At 43.2% G+C, this 20,821-nt stretch overlaps 1 protein-coding gene across 2 annotated transcripts in view; it reads right to left on the bottom strand.

Annotated features, from left to right (window-relative positions):
• RAVER2 (ribonucleoprotein, PTB binding 2) overlaps positions 1-19,942 on the bottom strand; it is an 87,405-nt gene extending 67,463 nt beyond the window's left edge. Inside the window, exons 1-2 of one of the 2 annotated variants that reach the window (XM_062191479.1) lie at positions 19,221-19,942; positions 2,007-2,073 (exon numbers count right to left, since the gene is read on the bottom strand). In XM_062191479.1, coding sequence (XP_062047463.1) covers positions 2,007-2,073; positions 19,221-19,736 — 583 coding nt within the window. In that variant the 5' untranslated portion in view covers positions 19,737-19,942. The remainder of the gene's footprint in view (positions 1-2,006; positions 2,074-19,220) is intronic. The other variant, XM_062191481.1, reaches the window with a different exon arrangement.
• Between the last annotated feature and the right edge of the window lie 879 nt (positions 19,943-20,821).

Raw genomic sequence — 20,821 nt, 5'->3', positions numbered from 1 at the left:
TGGCACCATAATAAGCTACTTTTAATTCCATCTTTCCACAAACCTTTTAAAATATCTTCAAATATAATAAATATGTATTTAGCAAAGGAGAAAGGGTTTAAACAGCATAGAGAATTCTGCCTGTCATTTCACTCAATCTGTTCTTTCCTCAGTTCATCTCAATGCACACGTGATTCTCAGTGTGAGCATCTCACTGCACTGAGTGTGAATGCTAAGCATTTGAAGAAATACATCTTTCCATGGTCTCTACATGTAAGAAACTACTGCCAAAGGAACAGTTAATTCTTCTCAACTCTAGAGAAAAAATGACTTTGCCACTGTATGGAGAGAATATGTCTTTATTTTCAAAACCCTTTCTAAAAGGCTTATTTTGATTCTATGCCCTTTTTTCCTTAATATACCATTTAATTTTCCTAAATCAAGCCAACAATTGTTTGTAAACACTGACTATGCTGCTATTATCAAATCATGAGCTCATATTTGACTTGAATTCTTGGTGTAATGAAGTTTATTCATCCACTTTCTTAACTTCTGTGATGTGCTGTTTTCTGATGCTTCCCGTAACTGTAAAAATATTCCTCCCATTTCCTTCGCTGGATCTTTCTCTACTGTTCACACTTTCTAGGCGGCACTTGTTAAGGCCATCCTGACAGATTTGTACACAGTAACACCTCTGTGGTTGTACCTGACAGTCCCCAGCCACTTAATTTCTCCTCTTTCACCTACACCTTCTTCCCCTGGGGGAATCTAATCCAATCCCAAATACTTGGGGAGGGGGCAGGTATAAAGTGAACAATGAATCACCACTGGCTCTGAAATCTTCTACTTACATATGTCATTTCCACTATCATTTCACTTGTCAAAAAATAAATCATGTGTCTAGTCCTAAATTTAAAAAGAGGAGAAAAAGGCCAGGCATTATTAGGCATAGTGGTTAAAAGTCATTTGGGACACCCACATCCCACATCAGAGTGCCTGGGCACAAGTCCAAGCTCTGCTTTCCATTCCAGCTTCCTGTTAATGCACACCATAAGAGGCAGCACACCATGGCTCAATTAATTGGATCCATGATACCCACATGGGAGACCTAGATTGAGTTCTGCCAGGCTCTTGTTTTTGGTGTGGCCCAGGCCTGGCTACTGCAGACATGTGGAGAATGAACCATGGATAGAAGATTTTTGTCTCTGCCTTTCAAATAAAATTAAAATAAATACAAATAAACACAAATTAAGATTTAAAAAAGGGGGGAGACCAAGGAAGTACTATCTTACTTCATGCCCAGAAGAAAAAGAATTTGTGAACAGCTTTAATGACTACCATGACATAATGGCATAGATTGGAAAGTATGCACCACACACATTAAGTGCTTACCCCTAGGTAAGTAGGGTAGGAAGAAGCAGAATCAGAAAACAGCATAAACTAGACTTTATTTTTATCCATAATGGTTCTTAACTATTTTTTTAGTATCTAGGAAAAAAACAATAATCCCAATAATATATATGGAGGTTCTAGCATGTATATATTTTTAAAATACAAGATATAAACATTTGTTTGGGAGATATGTACAACAATCATATTTTCTTCCAAACTTAATTACAGCAAAAAAAAGTTTTTAAACACTTACGTATTACATATACAGAAAGGAATAATAATCTAGCTTAATGAAGTTAGTCCTAATTTTTCCAACTTAAGGTCAAATCACAGAGTATTCACTAAATCCAATCACATATTATTAAAACTGAGGAACATCAAGTCTATGAAGAATACTATGACAGATAGCATTAGAACATTCATTATAAAAAATCCTAAGCATCTGGCAACAACATATTTATGTGGTTAAAATTTAGCATACTAATATTACTTTCAGAAAATAAACTGTGTGACATTTATATGATTTCATACCAAAGAATTTCACAGATTAGCTTAAGCAAGGAAATAGTAACCTTTTTTTCTAAAATGGCTTTATGTAGAATAACAAAGTTGGATGCTTAGAAGTAAAACCTTACCTGTTCGTTTATTTCTGTCCACATAACAGTACTTTAACTCATAGTCTTTCATCAAATCATGAATTTCCTAAAAGAAACAAAACCATGAATTCAGTAAGCACACAAAGTTCACAGATGATACAACTCCATTAGTTTACCACCACTACCACCATCACGACCTCCAGGCTCCATGTGAAAAATAATCTTCCATGGATTCCCCAAGTATTTATTTAAAGTAAAGGCATACCTAGATATAGTATTAGCCTACCACTCCAAATTTATCTCCTGGTATACATCTATTCATAGCACATATTCCTGCTCAAACAGAATATTTATTATCTCATAAGCAAACTATGCACTGATCTGACTCTGTATGTCTATTCACAATTATACATTGACCTATAATAGAGCAAACATATCACTCAATTTACTAAACTCTGAAGTCATATATAGCCTTTGAAATCCCACCTCAAATGTTTGCTCATGAAGATTTTATGATAATTTTTCACAGAATGCAACCTCAGCTTCCTTTATGCAAACTTTGGTCCTAACCTTATTTATGCTTCTAAGTATACTTGCTGCTATTACTGTGTACCATATACTGAACTTGTAACAAGGACTATACCTGTATATTATAGGCAGCACAAACATGAAGAAGAAATATATGAAGATTGTAAACCTTAACTTAGAGATTCCTAAATATTAAAAAGCACCTAAAAACTACCAAGATATAGCATGTACTTCAATTTCTTTTCCCTTGGCTTCCCAACACATCTAAACTGACTTCTGGCTTGTTTAGTTTTTATTACTAGTCCAGCCTACACTTTTTTTTTCTGATAGCACAACTTCTATTCACTTGGAAGCCTCAAACAGTAGATTTCTTCCTTCTTTTCCTAATTTTTCCTGTTAAACTGACAGAACTGGACTACAGGAATTTTATATTTTTATATATTACCTGTCTTTCTTTGCATATCATAGCCATTCAAATATACATCAAAGTGAATATAACTTGTTTTGTCATTAAATTAACATGTGGCCTTGAAAAGCTTACTCATAATACAGAACACTATCTGATCCCAGACTAAAGTTACAGCCAACCAGTTCTACACTGCAAACCAATAAGCTAAACATACACAAGTGCTAGTATGGAAAGAATATAACCTAAAATGCACAAATCAGTAGGAAGTATTAATATTGCTGTTATTATGGTTAAAACCTATTTAGCTTTTGGTAGGTACAAGGCACCAAATTCACTTCTTTATTAAAAATTAGGAGAGCAGAACGGAATGAAGTTGGAAAGGTCATAAGGCTAGTAACTTGCTGAATGGTGATTCACACTATTGGTCTGGGTCTGAGGACCACACTTTTAACTTCCATGCCATATTGCTTACTCCTTCCAGTATTTGAAAACAATACACCAACCACCATTATAGTTACAAAAAAATACTGCCACTAGTATCATAATTTGCAGTCCTAAGAGCAATGTGGAAATGGAAAATAAAGGAGAATATATATATCACACATACATTTTCCCTGTTAACCCAGTGAAAGAGGGAAAACAGATTGCTATAATAGGGAAAGTATAAAAGATAAAGCTGAGCAAACATATAACCAGTTGATGCTTTAGCATTCCTTTTAGTAAGCTGTATTAGAAATGTTTTGGCCGGCGCCGTGGCTTAACAGGCTAATCCTCTGCCTTGCAGCGCCGGCACACCGGGTTCTAGTCCCGGTTAGGGCACCGGATTCTATCCCGGTTGCCCCTCTTCCAGGCCAGCTCTCTGCTATGGCCCGGGAAGGCAGTGGAGGATGGCCCAAGTCCTTGGGCCCTGCACCCGCATGGGAGGCCAGGAGAAGCACCTGGCTCCTGGCTTCAGATCAGAGCGATGAGCCGGCTGCAGCGGCCATTGGAGGGTGAACCAACGGCAAAAAGGAAGACCTTTCTCTCTCTCTCATTATCCACTCTGCCCATCCAAAAAAAAAAAAGTTTTAAAATACATATTTATTAATTTTAAAAAGTTTGCTGAATCATGTTACTAGAGTCAATATAAAAGTTTATAATATTACTATAGAAATTTGTCTTGCAAGATAGCTTTTTTTGGACTTACACAAATATCTTGCTCTTTGTTAAGAAAAAAATCTCTCGGGGCCGGCACTGTGGCGCAGCAGGTTAACGCCCTGGCCTGAATCGCCGGCATCCCATATGGGTGCCAGTTCTAGTCCCAGCTGCTCCTCTTCCAATCCAGCTCTCTGCTATGGCCCGAGTACCTGGGCCCCTGCACCCAAGTGGGAGACCTGGAAGAAGCTCCTGGCTTCGGATTGGTGCAGCTCCAGCCCTCGAGGCCATCTGGGGAGTGAACCAGCAGATGGAAGACCTCTCTGTCTCTACCTCTCTCTGTAACTGTCTTTCAAATAAATAAATCTTAAAAAAAGAGAAAAGAAAAAGAAAAAAACTCTCAATATCATAAGAAACACATCTTGCCAATCAATTATTGTAATACTTTATCTAGATGGTGACATGGTTTCTATTTTTGAAGGGATCCTGTATGTGCATTTAGTTGAACAGAATCTTATCTTTCATTTCATTAACCATCAAGATGACATGATACAACTCTTCACATTATCAAGTATCCATACATAAGTATTCAAATATGTATTTTTGAAACTTTAAAATTTTACTTTGAAAACATTCATATTTCTAATCATAGATGTGGGATGCAGACTTTGTCAAGGGAAACACAACTTCCTAAAGAAAAACATTGATTACTTTTCCCCACACCCTGGTTGTTGTGACCCAGGCAAAAGTGGGTCAACTCTAAATTTGAGCCTCCGTAAGTTGGTCAAACTAAGCACTTGAAGCCTGAAAGAGTTGTTAACTATTTGCCAAAATTCTACCACACTCTACTACAAAAAAGTGAAAGGACTAAGATGACAGTTTCCCATACTAATCTAATTTTATCACATTTCCACTAACTTACAAACCAACTTTAAAGTAGCATCTTTAGGGTCCAGCATTGTGGCACAGCAGGAAAAGCCACCATCTGTGACACTGGCAGCCTATATGGGCACCAGTTTGAGTCCCGGCTGCTTCACTTCTAATCCAGAGCCCTGCTAATGCACCCGGGAAAGCAGTGGAAGATGGCCCAAGTCCCTGGGCCCCTGCATCCACAAGGGAGACCCGGAAGAAGCTCCCAGCTTCAGCCTGGACCAGCCCTGGCTGTTGTAGCCACCTGGAGAGTGAACGAGCAGATGGATGATCGATCTCTCTCCTTCTATTTCTGCCTTTCTAATTAATTAATTTAAAAAAACATGGCTGAAGACTCAGCACACCCACACCTCATCATGCAGCTAAGCTTAATTTTCCATCATACATCAGGTGCCAGAAAACCTTCCTGGGGCCAGCGCTGTGGCTTAACAGGCTAATCCTCCGCCTTGCAGCGCCGGCACACCAGGTTCTAGTCCCTGTTGGAGCGCCGGATTCTATCCCGGTTGCCCCTCTTCCAGGCCAGCTCTCTGCTATGGCCCGGGAGTGCAGTGGAGGATGGCCCAAGTGCTTGGGCCCTGCACCCCAAGGGAGACCAGGAGAAGCACCTGGTTCCTGACTTCAGATCAGCGCTGTGCGCCGGCCGCAGTGGCCACTGGAGGGTGAACCAATGGCAAAAAGGAAGACCTTTCTCTCTGTCTCTCTCATTATCCACTCTGCCTGTCAAAAAAAAAAAAAAAAAAAAAAAAAACCTTCCTGGAGATCATATCTGCTGCAGTCCCGCTTCAGGACCTGCCCCAAGCACTAACCCTTCCCAAAAAAAAAGGATAATCCCAGTCTAGGTGGGGACAATTCTTCCTCATAAGGTTTGCTTTTCAATAAATCCTTCTTCTCTGCTCACCTCTAAACAGTTTATTTGACTAAATACTTCATTTTCTGATCAGCAATTACCAATAATAATTTTCTTACAGCAGGACATTAATCTAAACTGGTATCAGATGGCTTTAGTAATACATTTTTCAGACCAACTTCACTATCACTCCCTGAAGTCAAGTTAAAAGTCCTACACAAGGGCCTGCATTTGTGGCTCAGTAGGGTAACCATTGCCTGTGATGCCAGCATCCTATATTGCAATATAGATAAGAGTCCTGTATGCTCCATTTCCGATCCAACTCCTTGCTAAGGAACCTGGGAAAGTATTAGGAGATGGTCTGAGTACTTGGACCCCTGCCAACCACATGGGCGACACAGATGGAGTTCCAGGTTCCTGTCTGGCCTGGCCCAGCCCTGACAGTTGCAACCATTTGGGGAGTGAACCAGTGGATGGAAGGTCTCTGTCTTTCCATGTCTTCCAAATAAATAAATCTTAAAAATAAAAAAAAAAAGTAGACGTATAAAATGCTTCTGGAAACAGGATCTCAAACCAAAGAATGACACCCCTGCCCCTACTCCAAAAGTTAACCATTGTTCCAACTGGTCTGGAATTTTTTAATGAAACTTGGCCTTAGTTATAAACCTGAACTACAACATCTTCTAAGCCCTTCACAAATCTAGCTTCATTCCTTTTAATTGTTCTAAGAAAAGCTTTCATAGATTAAAGGCTATTAGCTAAAATGTCATGGCTCTGGAAACAGAAAAATAAAATGAAACTAAAGTTTTGTTAATTTTCTTTTTGCATTTTAAGTGATTTTATAATATGAAAAGACTACTTATAGCACATATTACATTATGAGGCATAACAAACACTCTGTAGCTCAATTCCAAATTTAAGGACTACAACACTAACAAAAGTGTTGCATCTACTTACCCATCCTGCCTACCTGGGTATGTATCCACAAAAATATATTGTATAACTTGTTTTTTTGAACTTTACAAAAATGGTATATACTGCTTTCAATCTTCTGTGCCTAGACTTTCATACTTAACATCATATTTCTAAAACATACTTCTTCCATGTGGCTGTCATTCATGTATTCAGTCTGACATTTTATGTATCTTTTTTTTTTTAAAGATTTATTTACACAGAGAGGAGGAGAGAGTGAGAGTGAGAGTGAGAGTGAGAGTGAGAGTGAGAGTGAGAGTGAGAGTGAGGTCTTCCATCCACTGGTTCACTCCCAATTGAGCGCAATGGCCAGAGCTGCACTGATTCAAAGCTAGGAGCCAGGAACTTCTTTCGGGTCTCCCACACGAGTGCAGGGGCCCAAGGACTGCTTTCCCAGGCCATAACAAAGACAGGGATCAGAAGTGAAGCAGCCAGGACTTGAACGTGTGCCCACACGGGATGCCAGCAGTGCAGGCAGCAGCTTTACCAGCTACACCACAGTGCCGGCTCCATATCCACTGATTTCTATCAATGAATATTTGGTGGGTTTCCAAGTTTTTATTTTATTATTTATATTTTTAAAATACTATCACTCTTGTAGACTTTACATATAAGAGCGCCTCACAAAATGAAATTTTTAGGCTATATGCATACAAATGATCCACTTTATAATAAAGGGCCAACTTTGCCAGAATGGTCTACTAGTTTACATTCTTATCAACATTATACGTAAGTCCACTGATCCACATCCTTTCAGGGCCTGGTGTTACGGTGTTACCAAATACATGTTTTGTCAACTTGGTAGGTATAAAACTATGTCTCACTGTGGTCTTATTTTGTATCTTTTGATTAACAAGTCAGAGAATTGTGATGATTAGTTTAACATGTCAATTTAGCTATAGTATTGAGTTATTTTATCAAACACTAAAACAGTGCTACTGTGAAGGTTATTTTGTACATATATTTAGCACTCACAACCAGCTGATTGAAGTAAAAGAACTTAACATCATGTCTACTCTAGTTCAGGTTACAGAAAACATAAGTATGAAGTCAGAGAAATGGAGATAATTTGGAGTCAAAAGCAAGTAATAGGGTAGGAGCCGACGCTAAGGCTTAGCAGGTAAAGCCGCTGCCTGCAGTGCCAGCATCCTATATGGGCGCCAGTTCAAGTCCTGGCTGCTCAACTTCCAATCCAGCTGTTATGGCCTGGGAAAGCAGTGCAAGATGGCATAAGTCCTTGGGCCCCTGGAACCTCGTGGCAGACCCAGAAGATGCTCCAGGGTCCTGGTCATTTGGGGAGTGAACCAGAGGATGGAAGACATTCTCTCTCTCCCTATGCCTCTCTGTAACTCTGCCTTTCAAATAAATAAATATTTATTTAAAAAAAAAAAAAAACTAATAGGGTAATAGGAGACCCAAAGTCCAAGATATACAGGAAAACTGAGAACTAAGAATGGATAATCACTACAGTGCACTGAAGAAAAGATACAAGACAGAGGAGGTGGGGGTATTATATGGAACAGAAATTAGGAAGACAGAATGCTCTTATACACGTGCAGGTTCAAACAAATTCCAATAAATTGTCATTCAGGTGATGATAAACATTTAGTAAGTTTACAAATCTCATTATACTAAACAGAAAATTAAGTATCAAATGCCTACAAAATAAGCTTAAGGACTCACAATAAGCTGCACTGCTGAAATCTAATGAGACTTTTTTTTCTTAGCAAGAAATACTTACTGTGAAAAACATTAATATAATGCATGATACTCTTTTGCAAAGAAAACATTCTCAGCATCACTCTTCTAATAAATGTTAAGAGTGGAAGACAAGTATTATACTGCAACTCCTTGAAAATCTCTTAAGAAAAAATTTTTGAGCATCCACTGCGTGTCAGGCACGGCACCTAAAAGGCAGTCATAAGGGCAAGCATTTGGAATAGCTGTTTAAATAACACTTGCGACACTGGAATCCTAAACTGGAGTGCCTCGGTTCAAGTTCCAGCTCCCTCCTGATTCTAGCTTCCTGATAATGTGAACCTGACATCTGGTTTGAATGCTGGGCTCCTAGCTTAGGCCTGGTCCAGCCCCAGCTATTAAAAGTATTTGGGGGCCGGTGCCGCAGCTCAATAGGCTAATCCTTTGCCTGCGGTGCTGGCACACCAGGTTCTAGTCCCGGCTGGGGCGCCGGATTCTGTCCCGGTTGCTCCTCTTCCTGTCCAGCTCTCTGCTGTGGCCCGGGAGTGCAGTGGAGGATGGCCCAAGTGCTTGGGCCTTGCACCCGCATGGGAGACTAGGAGAAGCACCTGGCTCCTGGCTTCGGATCAGCACAATGCACCGGCCGCAGCGGCCATTGGGGGTGAACCAATGGAAAAGGAAGACCTTTCTGTCTGTCTCTCACTGTCCACTCTGCCTGTCAAAAATAAAAAATAAAAATAAAAAAATAAATAAATAAAGTATTTCGGGGCCGGCGATGTGGCTTAACAGGCTAATCCTCCGCCTTGCGGCGCCGGCACACCGGGTTCTAGTCCCAGTCGGGGCGCCGGATTCTATCCCGGTTGCCCCTCTTCCTGGCCAGCTCTCTGCTATGGAAGGCAGTGGAGGATGGCCCAAATCTTTGGGCCCTGCACCCGCATGGGAGACCAGGAGAAGCACCTGGTTCCTGGCTTCGGATCAGCACGATGTGCTGGCCGCAGCGGCCATTGGAGGGTGAACCAACGGCAAAAAGGAAGACCTTTCTCTCTGTCTCTCTCTCTCTCACTATCCACTCTGCCTGTCAAAAAAAAAAAAAAAAGTATTTCAGGGGTGAACCAGCAGATGTAATAATATATCTACCTCCCTTCCCCCCACCCACTGCCTTTCAAATACATTAAAAATGATTTTAAATTTTTAAAAGTAAACGAATTATCAGTCACGGTCTGCTGAATAACCAGAGAACAATAAGCTTTCTGATGAAAACGCTTTGCAAGAAGCAGCTTTGAATCTGCTTGAGCAGTCCGTACTCACTTGAAGTCCCAAAGATATAAACAGAATTATGTTGACCTGAAACCCCTAGTGAAATCAGGGATATATTATAAGATCCACAACCACTTGAAAGTACATGCAAATATTGGTGTGCCTATCAATATTAACACTTTTCTGAAGGTTTATAATTTAACACTCATATAACAATAACTGAATAATTAAAAGTGAATGGAGGGGGCCAGCACAGTGGCTCAATAGGCTAATCCTCCGCCTTGCGGCGTGGGCACACAGGGTTCTAGTCCCGGTCGGAGCGCCAGATTCTGTCCTAGTTGCCCCTCTTCCAGGCCAGCTCTCTGCTGTGGCCAGGGAGTGCAGTGGAGGATAGCCCAAGTACTTGGGCCCTGCACCCCATGGGAAACCAGAAGCACCTGGTTCCTGCCTTCGGATCAGCGCAGTGCACCGGCCGCTGCGCACTGGCCACAGTGGCCATTGGAGGGTGAACCAACGGCAAAGGAAGACCTTTCCCTCTGTCTGTCTCTCACTATCCACTCTGCCTGTCAAAAAAAAAAAAAAAAAAAAGTGAATGGAGGGGTCAGCACTGTGTAGTGGGTAAAGCCACTGCCTACAGTGCCAGCATTCCATATGGGCGCAGATTCGACTCCCAGCTGCTCCACTTCTGATCCAGCTCTCTGCTATGGCCTCGGAAAGCAGCAGCAGATGGCCCAAGTGGTTGGGCCCCTGCACCCACGTAGGGGACATGGAGGAAACTCCTGGCTTTGGACCTCCCTAGTTCCGGCTGTTGCAGCCATTTGAGGAATGAACCAGCAGATTGAAGACCCCGCCCCCCTTTCTTTCTGCCTCTGCCTCTCTGTAACTCTGCCTTTCAAATAAATAAATAAATCTTAAGGGAAAAAAAAAGTGAATAGAGTTCACTGCCAAAAATGTTAAGTCTTAACATTATAAAATTTATGCACCCAACATTATCAATCCTGAGAGCTTGTCAGGTAGACATATTAACAGAAGTATAGCATTTTAGAACAAAGTAGGTAGGCGTCCTCTTCTGTTTTACATTTCCCTTGAAACAATATGTCAGGCTCCAGGTTAAACATTCCTGATGCAAAGGTAAATATTACATAATTCCTGCCCTTTAAAACACTTATAATAGTTATGGAGAGAAATTATAACTATAATATAGTGTGAGACAAGCATAGGAGCTTTGGAATCAAACAGACATTATTTCTTCTCCATTCTCCCATTAATTAGCTAAGTCATCCTCAGAAAATGGTTTGATATCAATTTTGTATACCCACTTCCCTATCAATAAAACTGGGATAAGAAATTCTGACCTTACAGCCTTCATATGAGAATTAAGTACAAAATAAATTAAGTTCAAAGATCATTGCCTGGTAAGATAAAACAGTCAGGAAAGAAATTATTCTAGCTGGGGATATGCGGAGATCTCAACTAGACTTCTATACTCAATTGTGAGTGTCACATTTTAAGATACAATGACACAGTGGTAATAGTGTATTCAGATTAAAGTAAGAGGGTGAGGAAACATGCCCTAAAAACTAATGATTTAAAGGAATCTAAGTTGTAAGTCAAAAAAGAATATCTATTGTATGTATCATAATACTAATACTGTTGAAGTGCAGACACTGGATCAAGATATCAAAATTTGAAGGAAATAAATTTTAGACATTCAATATAAATAAAGACACTTATAGCAAAGAAAGCTGTCTGACGGAGGGATGCGATACCTTACAGCACAGTGATTTCTATGCAACAAAAGCTTTAAAAATGTGCTAGAGTCAATATAGAGGAGTCAATAAATCAGATTCATATGTTGAGCAAAAAGATGAAATTCCTTGTACTATCTCTTCCAATACTGAAATTTTATGTTTTTTATTAAAATTCTTTGCTAATTACAATAGTATTGGTTGGTAGTAACCTAAAACACAACTTGAAATCAGTGAAACACTGGGAGAATTTATTGGCTTGCACAGTCATAAAATCCAGAAGTAGGTCAAGCTTCATTTAGTTTGATCAAGCTTCAAGCTCAAGTTCTCTACAAGTTTTCCCCAGATCAGTCCCCTCTTCGGGTGTTTGCTCTCTTCTGTCAGCTAAGATCAGGGCTACATATCTCTATATTCATATCCTTTGGGGAGAAAGAATGTCATTAACCCTCACAAACCAAAGTCCTAAACTGTCAATCCAGGTAGAAAAAAATCTGTTTTGTACAGGGGACTAGCATGTACTGAGTAGCTTAGGTTGCTGCTCACCCTTTAACCAATTCTTCTGGCAAAAGAAAAGAAGCCAAGTTATTTGATTTCCGTCACCCTTACAGATGCAGATGGAGTAAAACAGGGGTGGGTCCTCACAGATGAAAATCTCAGCACTTTTAGGGAAGACAAGAAGAAGAAAGGAGACTAAGTAGACAATAGTGGGAGTATCCCCACAAAAAGCAGATGGGAAATTCAAAAGCTAAATATTTGGAGAGTGTATATATATGTGCATATATATATATATATTTTTTTTTTTTTGGACAGGCAGAGTGGATAGTGAGAGAGACAGACAGAAAGGTCTTCCTTTGCCATTGGTTCACCCCCAATGGCGGCTGTGGCCGGCGCTGCGCTGATCCGAAGCCAGGAGCCAGGTGCTTCTCCTGGTCTCCCATGTGGGTGCAGGGCCCAAGCACTTGGGCCATCCTCCACTGCACTCCCGGGCCACAGCAGAGAGCTGGCCTGGAAGAGGGGCAACCGGGACAGAATCCGGCGCCCCGACTGGGACTAGAACCCGGTGTGCCGGTGTGCCGGCGCCGCAGGCGGAGGATTAGCCTATTGAGCTGCGGCGCCAGCCTGGAGAGTATATTTTAAAGAGACTATCTACAGATAAGAAATGGACCCTGGAAGTCCTAGGGCTAGTGGCCATAAATGTAAGCAGGCAATCAAGAGACAAAACTCACAGGTTTAGTCACAGGGACCCCTTTAGCAGCAACAGTTCTCCATAAGCATTTATTTTATTTAATGTTGCCCTGATCTGAGTCTTGTTTATTTAAGAAGCAATTCCTTAAATTCTCTCCTTCTTGAGCCTCTACCACGCAGACACACAAGCACCTATAAATGAAGCAGGACAGTCCCTGGTTCCTGCACAAAACTAGATGTTAGCGCACTTCTCAGTGCATCTTGGACTTTAGAAGCAATCGTAACTTAAAGAAACGTTAAAATGCTAACCTGCAAAACTAAATACTATCTACCATACTCTTCCTATGATAAAACACGTTTTTATAAATCCAAAAAATAATTTCTAAGCATAGCTCATCCATTAACCAGAAAATAGGCTATAGATTAAAGGAGACTTCTTTGGACTAGCTTTTAATGCACAATATTGTGATGCTAACCACAAAGTACTCTTCTTGAATGTGTTTTCAGAGCAGAGAACAGCATTTATAAAATACTTTAAGAATTTCTGCCATGACTAGAAACTTAAGAAGGCAATCATGTCCTAGAAATCAACAGTTTTTGGCATCATTAAACTAGGAAGGATAACAAAGCACACAGAAAAAAGAATTCTTAATTCTGCTTAATTATTTTAGAAAAGAAAATGTAGTAAATGATTTTTAAGTGGAATATACTATGCTAAGAAAAGTAACTTTTGGAAGCAAAATGGCACTCTTGGTTTAAAAAAAAAAGAAAAAATAGCAATTTCAAAATGAGAAAACATCCCAACACTGGAAGGAAAGACAGAATAGTCATATTTTAAAAAGAGGCACTGGCTGGCGCCGTGGCTCAATAGGCTAATCCTCCGCCTTGCGGCGCCGGCACACCGGGTTCTAGTCCTGGTCGGGGCGCCGGATTCTGTCCCGGTTGCCCCTCTTCCAGGCCAGCTCTCTGCTGTGGCCCAGGAGTGCAGTGGAGGATGGCCCAAGTGCTTGGGCCTTGCACCCGCATGGGAGACTAGGAGAAGCACCTGGCTCCTGGCTTCGGATCAGCACAATGCACCGGCCGCAGCGGCCATTGGGGGTGAACCAATGGCAAAGGAAGACCTGTCTGTCTCTCTCACTCTGCCTGTCAAAAATTTTAAAAAAAAAGGCACTAATCATCCAATATACTGTGAAAGTAAACAATATATTTTAAAATCCCAAAGTTAAAAGATAAAGCATGTGAGAAAATCCTATTGTTTTAAAAATAATTTTTTAAAAAGTACCTTTCAGAGATAATACCAACCAGAGTTTCCCATATATGGAAAAGTGCTTAATTGATAATACTTTCAAATAGGCCTCTGTAAATTAACCATTAATCTTTTCAACTTCCATTTCAAAGGTTCCTTGAAATAAGTTCTTAATACCAAAAGTAGGACAACAGAATGCTTTGTTTCATTTATTACTAATCCTGGATATTAACCAACACTTCAGATTTTCTAATTACACAACAGAATCTTTTACAGATTTTACAGTTTGAGTCCCCGCTACATTGCCTCTGATCCGCTTCCTGCTAACATGCCTAAGAAGGCAACAGAAGATGGCCCAAGTAGTTGGGCACTTGTCACCATGCTCCGGGCTTAAGCCTGGCCCAGCCCTTGCTGTTGTGACCTTTCCGGGAGTGAAACAGCAGGCAGATCTCTTGTCACTCTGCCTTGCAAATAAACAAACAGATCTTTGAAAAAATAAAGATTAGGAAGCTGATCACAAAGAACTGACTGAATGCATAGCAATTATTCAATGAGATAATTTTTTAGACCTTTTAAATATAAATATAAAAGTATTCATTTGTTTACAGCTAGTATTTCTGAAAGATATTTGATATATTTACCACTAAAAGTAGAAATAATACTTTAGGGGGCCATCTAGCAGTTAAGACCTCCACCCCTTAAAGACCTGGGTCTAATGCCTGGTTCTGCCTCTCAATTCCAGCTCCCTGCCAATGCAATCCTTGGGAGGCAGAAATAAAAATAAATATCTTTCAGTGTCACTTTTAATCCTAGAACCTGCAAAGTTGTGGAAAACTATAAATTAAATTTAAATACGCATATGAAAACTATGTTTAAAAAGAAAACACACTCATGTTTTCAAAATTTAAAAACCAAATTGGTTTCCTACTAATCAGCAGCTTTTAGAGATATAAGTACAGTTTCAGACATTTGAGTTGCAAATGCCTTTGATTTTTTTTTTTAATTACTTAATTTATTTATTTAAAAGTCAGAGTTACACAGAGGAGAGGCAGAGAGAGAGAGAGGTCTTCCATCCACTGGTTCACTCCCCCAAATGGCCACAACGGCCAGAGGTGCGCCGATCCGAAGCCAGGAGCTTGCAGCTTCTTCCGGATCTCCCACGTGGAGTACAGGGGCCCAAGGACTTGGGCCATCTTGTACTGCTTTCACAGGCCATAGCAGAGTTGGATTGGAAGTGGAGCAGCCAGGAGGCGAACCAGCGCCCATATGGGCTGCCAGCACTGCAGGAGGCTTTACCTGCTATGCCACAGTGCCGGCCCCATGCCTATGATTTTTAATGTGATATTCTATAATAAAGGTATGAGGACAGAGGTTTGGCTCAGCAGTTAAGCTGCCCGCATTCCTTATCAGGGTGCCTGAGCTTTTCTTCTGGTTCCAGCTTCCTGCTTACATACACCAGGGGAAGCAGCAGGTGATGTCTCAAGTATCTGAGTCCCTGTTACCCAGATGGGAGACCTGGATGGAGTTCCAGGCTCTTGACTTCAGCCTGTCCCAGTCCTGACTGTTGGGGCACTTAGGGAGTAAAGATCTCTACCTTTTCAACAACATGAATGTAATTAAATAACATTTAAAAAATATTTAACAAAGTAAGTGAATAGATAAATACAGACAGTTTTCTGGAAAATAAGAATTTAAGAATGGGAATATCTGATTACTTACTTAGTAACTGAACAAATACCACTTCAGTCATTTCATAAGGGTAAATATGCAATTTTAGCCCAGGTGATTTAATATAGATCTTATTGGCTAACAGACAAAATAAAAGTTAAAACTTCTTTAGTAGGTTGACAGTAAAATACAGTAACTAAAAAAACATGAAAATTGTTAAAGGAAATTGATAAAAGGCAAATGCAAACAAACCACATAGAACACAGTCATGAACACACTGCAACTTGGGAAGTACATGAACTAAATATGAAACTCACTGGACAAATAAAAATAGCAAGTCTTGGTATAAGTAAACTACAACAAACATTGTCCTTTGACTCTAAACTAGCATACTTTGTCTATTTTACTTATATAAAACAAACTACTAACAGTTATAACATGATTTGATTATGACTGGGAAATTAGCAAGAGCAGTACAAGTACTAAAGATGACAGGAATAAAGGCTACTGCTTAAGCAAACATTACAGGTTATCAAACACTGGCCTGTTTTAGACTTTAAAATTCTATACCAGGAGCTGGCACTGTGGCACAGGAAGTTAATCCTCTGCACCTGCAGCACCGACAGCTCATATGGGTGCCAATTCCAATCCCAGCTGCTCCTCTTCTGATCTAGCTCTCTGCTATGCCCTGGGAAAGCAGTAGTAAAAAGCCCAAGTGCTTGGGCCCCCTGTATCCAAGTGGAAGACCTGAAGAAGCTCCTGGCTTCAGATCGGCCCAGCTCCAGCCGTTGTGGCCATTTGGGGAGTGAACCAGCAGATGGAAGACCTTTCTCTGTGTCTCTCCCTCTCACTGTCTGTAACTCTACCTCTCAAATAAATAAACTCTTTTAAAAAATTATATACAAAAATAGTAAAAATTACATTTTATTTTGAAAACTATTATGGGTACAGTAAATGCTAGGATAAATCTGAGAAAAAGTCTTGTTCTTAACTTTGCTTTCTGATGAAAAAAAAATTTTTAAAGATTTATTTATTGGGGCTAGCGCTGCACATAGCAGGTAAAGCCACTGCCTGCATCCCATATGGACGCCAGTTCAAGTCCCAGCTGCTCCACTTCCGATGCAGCTCTCAGTTATGACCTGGGAAAGCAGAAGATGGCCCCAGTGCTTAGACCCCTGCACCAGGTGGCAGATTAGAAAGAAGTTCCTGGCTCCTGGCCTTGGATCAGCTCAACTCCAGCCATTGCAGCCATTTGGGGAGTGAACTAGTGGATGGAAGACTTCTCTCCCTCTCTCTCTCTCTCCCTCTGTAATACTGCCTTTCAAATAAACCAATCAATCCGTTAAAAAATTCATTTATTTATTTGAAAGAGTTAGAGAGGGAAAGACAGGGACAGAGTTCTTCCATCCACTGGTTCGCTCCCTAGATGTCCACAATAGCATGGTTGGACCAAGCCGAAACCAGGAGTTTCATCCAAGTCTCCCATGTGGGTGGCAGGGGCCCAAGTACTTGGGCCTTCTTTTACTGCTTCACCAGGCCATTAGCAGGGAGCTAGATCTGAAGTGGAACAACCAATGGGATGCCGGTGTCCCAGGTAGCGACTTTACACTATCCCAATTCTTTACCTCTTAAAAAACATGGCGTAAGATACTTCACTTGGTATTAAATTCATGCGGTATACAGAATTTACACAAATTTTATTTGCTAGTTTATGCATGCTACTTTATAGGAAATTCTAATATTTAGGCTAAACATAAACTCGCAACAAAAATACACCAAAAATGTAAATCACACTAACTCAAGAAGTCTTTCTCATCACTAATAACAAGTCTTTACCATTTGAGAAGACACGAGGAAAAAAAAAAATGTATAACTGCATTGAATATTTAACCTAAATATTTTCAGAATGTAATAAAATGTGGTAAACAAAAATAAGATTTCTACAATGGAAATCAAGGCACTTCTCCATTTCTCTTCCATATTATCTACACACAAAGTTGCTATTTTATTATTTACATGGGCAGGGGAAGTTGCTTCTAAGTAAACAGTCCATTGCAAATGTCCTTACTGGTATGCAGCATCACAAAATTTACCTGACAGATGGAAGTAGACAATGACAGAATGCAAAGAGTTGACAGAGAGATAATATATACAATACTGACAGACTTTTTACACTGCATTTCATAAAATCTTTAAAATTTTTGGAGAGACAGAAATTTCCCATATGCTGGCCCACTGCCTACCTGCTCACAACAGCCAGGCCAGGGCCAGGCCAGGGCCAAGAGCTCCATCCAAGTCTTCCAGGGAAGGAGGCAAAGATTATTTGAGTCGTCATCTGCAGCCTCTCAGAATACTAGCAAGAAGCTGGAATCTGAAGCTTAATTGGGACTGGAACCAGACATTCAACTATGGGATGCAGGTGTCCCAAGCTCTATCTTAACTGCTTAACACCAGCCCTCCCCACTTCGCATCGTGAAACAAAATGGCCCCTCGTGCATATGAGTTATAAAGTTATATACTCACATTTATAGTGAATGGCTATGTCATGCCTAATTATACAATAATGGGACATTAGTTTCATTATTTTATGGGTCATACATTAGAACTGTCAGACAACTGTCAGTAGCCAGTCATCCCGCAATTCCATGCCTCCAGTTATAGTAAGAACGACAGGAGCGGGCTCAAAAATCTAAAAAATACCAGGACAGCCCATCAGAATCAATATACAAACTCAAGTCACATATGAAATATGTTCACATCCTGACAATGAAGACACACTCAAGAATCAAAAAAACGATCTCATGTTTTTGATAAAAACAAAAATACGCATGCATACATACGCAGAGGAAAAGAAAGATAATATCCCAGGTTAACAACAATGGTTATCAGAGTACCAGAAATACAGGTGATTTTTTTTTTCCCCTCCACTCTCCGTATTTTCTAGCTTTCCTACGACAGCACGTACTTTTCCAATGTTTAGGGGGAAAAAAGTCAAAAGGCCGCGGAGCTTCTAATCGCAAAGCAACAGTCTAGATTAAAGACAGAGCAGTCTATCTTTAAACCCCATCCGAGTAACTGGGCAACAAATCCCTCAGTCTGGCACTGCAGAACACGCTGCAAGCTCCCCGAAGCGCAGAAACAAGCTCCCTGCTCCGAGGCCTTGGCCGCCCTGGGAGACAGAGTTGTTACATACAAACTAAATCTCTCCCAGCTCTCCCGTGTCCCCGCCCACCATGGCACGCCCTAGGCCCGAGGGCCCCACGAAGGACCCTCTGCCCCGGCGTTCTCGAACACTCGTCCCCCGCCTCCACACCTGTGCTCCACGGCGCACCTCCACTCTCTCCTCCCGTGGGCCAAAGAAGAGAAAGGCGGGCCGGACATGGAAGTAGTCGACCGTGACCCCAGCCACCTTGGACAAACCGCCCCCCCTCCCCCAGCAGCCTCGATTTCCTAATCTGCCCCGCTCCCTCGCACGGAGTCAGGAGGCTCGGACACCCGAAGGGCTCCGCGAGAGCGAGCGCAGCCGGGTCTCCTTAGCCTGCGCCGCCACCCCACCCCCACGCTATGGCGCGGGGTCTCAGCGCAGAAGCTCGGGTTTTCCCCGCTGCCCCGGAACGCTTCGTCCCCATACCTGGCAGCTGCAGTCCTGGGGCAGGTTTCGCACCAGGATTTTCCTGCGGTTGGTCAGCTCGCGCCGCATCCGCTGCAGCCGCGCGGTCACCTCCTCGGGGGGCAGCGCCGCGGGCGCGAGGTTCCGGCCGCCCTCGGGCGCCTCAGCGGAGCTGCTCGGCTCGGGTGGCCCCGGCTCCGGCTCCGACTCCGACTTTGGGCCCGGCTCCGATTCCGGGCCCGGCTCCGGCCCTGGCTCAGGCCCCAGATTAGGCCCCGGCTCCGACACGGGCTCTTGTTCCGACTCGGGTCCCGGCTCGGGCTTCGGCCTCGATTCCGGGCCCTCCTCAGGCCCGGGCTCCGGCCCCGACTCCCGCTCCGGCTCGGGCCCGGGCTCCGGCCCAGACTCTGGCCCCGGCTCGGGCCCGGGCTCCGGGCCCGCCTCAGACTCCGACTCCGGCCCCAGCTCTGGCCGCGGCTCTGCCACGCTTAGGCTCGGGCCCCCCTCGCCGCCGTCGTCGCCCACCGCCGCCGCCATCTTTCCGGGCGCCCCGCGGCTGCGAACTCCTCGGAGACTCGAGAAGAAGCGGAGAAAAAAAAGCGAGAGGAGACGAACAGAGGCCGCAGAGTGGGCCCAAACACCGACCGGGAGGGAGGGAACCAGGGAGGAAGAGAGCCAAGGAGGCGGCGCCACAGCCAGCAGCCGGCGGGCGGAGAGAAGAAACCTGAGGAGGAGCCGGAGCGCCACCTCACAGGAACCCCCCCCTCCGGCGCCGACCCCGCGCAGGGCGGCGCCCCGCCCCCTCCCGTAGGCCCGCCCACCAGGGCCCCCGGCGCGGGCGCGGGCGCTGACGCTGACGCGCCACACCTGCGCGGGCCGGGCCGGCTCTCCGCCTGCCTGAACGCCCGGGCTTGGGCTGCGGGAATGCAGCCCCTTGGCGTTGGCTTCCCGGGGCACTGGAGCGCCAGGCCCCGGCCCCTGCGTGTGCGCCCGTGACCCGGCAGCTCCCCCTAGGCTCCCCTCACAACTGCGGCGCTGTAGGGGCTTAGGGGCGGCTGGAGGGAAGTCAGGCTTCCCAAACCCTGCCCGCAGCCGGAAGAGGTCCGGGCGGTAACCTTTGAGCTGTGTGCAAGTTGGGCGTATTTGGCAAAGTTTGAGATAACAATGAAGAAATTTGAGCTACTCTAGGGAGAAAAAAAAGGATGTTGGAGGTGAAATGCTTAATGTATTTAGGATACATCTGATCGTAATGTATGTTTCTTGCTGTGCAATGAGAAAGCCCGTGAGTCCCTGTAGTAATTCTTAAGCAGCAGCCTGGGGGGGGGGGGGGGGGCTTGCGGTTTAGTCTGCAACATAGAAATCAGTGCTGAAACAATGTCCAGAGGGGGCTGCCGGGGCTGGGCTGAGGCGCAGCGGGGTTAACACCCTGGCCTGAAGCGCTGGCATCCCCTATGGGCGCCTGTTCTAAAGTCTAGGCTGCTCCACTTCCGATCCAGCTCTCTGCTGTGGCCTGGGAAAGCAGTGGAGGATGGCCCAAGTCCTTGAGCCCGGGCACCCATGTGGGAGACCCGGAGGAAGCTCCTGACTTCAACGCGGCTCGGTTGCAGCCAACTGGGGAGTGA

Source organism: Lepus europaeus, chromosome 5 (assembly GCF_033115175.1).
Source record: "Lepus europaeus isolate LE1 chromosome 5, mLepTim1.pri, whole genome shotgun sequence".
NCBI classification, from domain to species: domain Eukaryota; kingdom Metazoa; phylum Chordata; class Mammalia; order Lagomorpha; family Leporidae; genus Lepus; species Lepus europaeus.
This window is presented reverse-complemented; position numbering and strand designations above follow the sequence as displayed.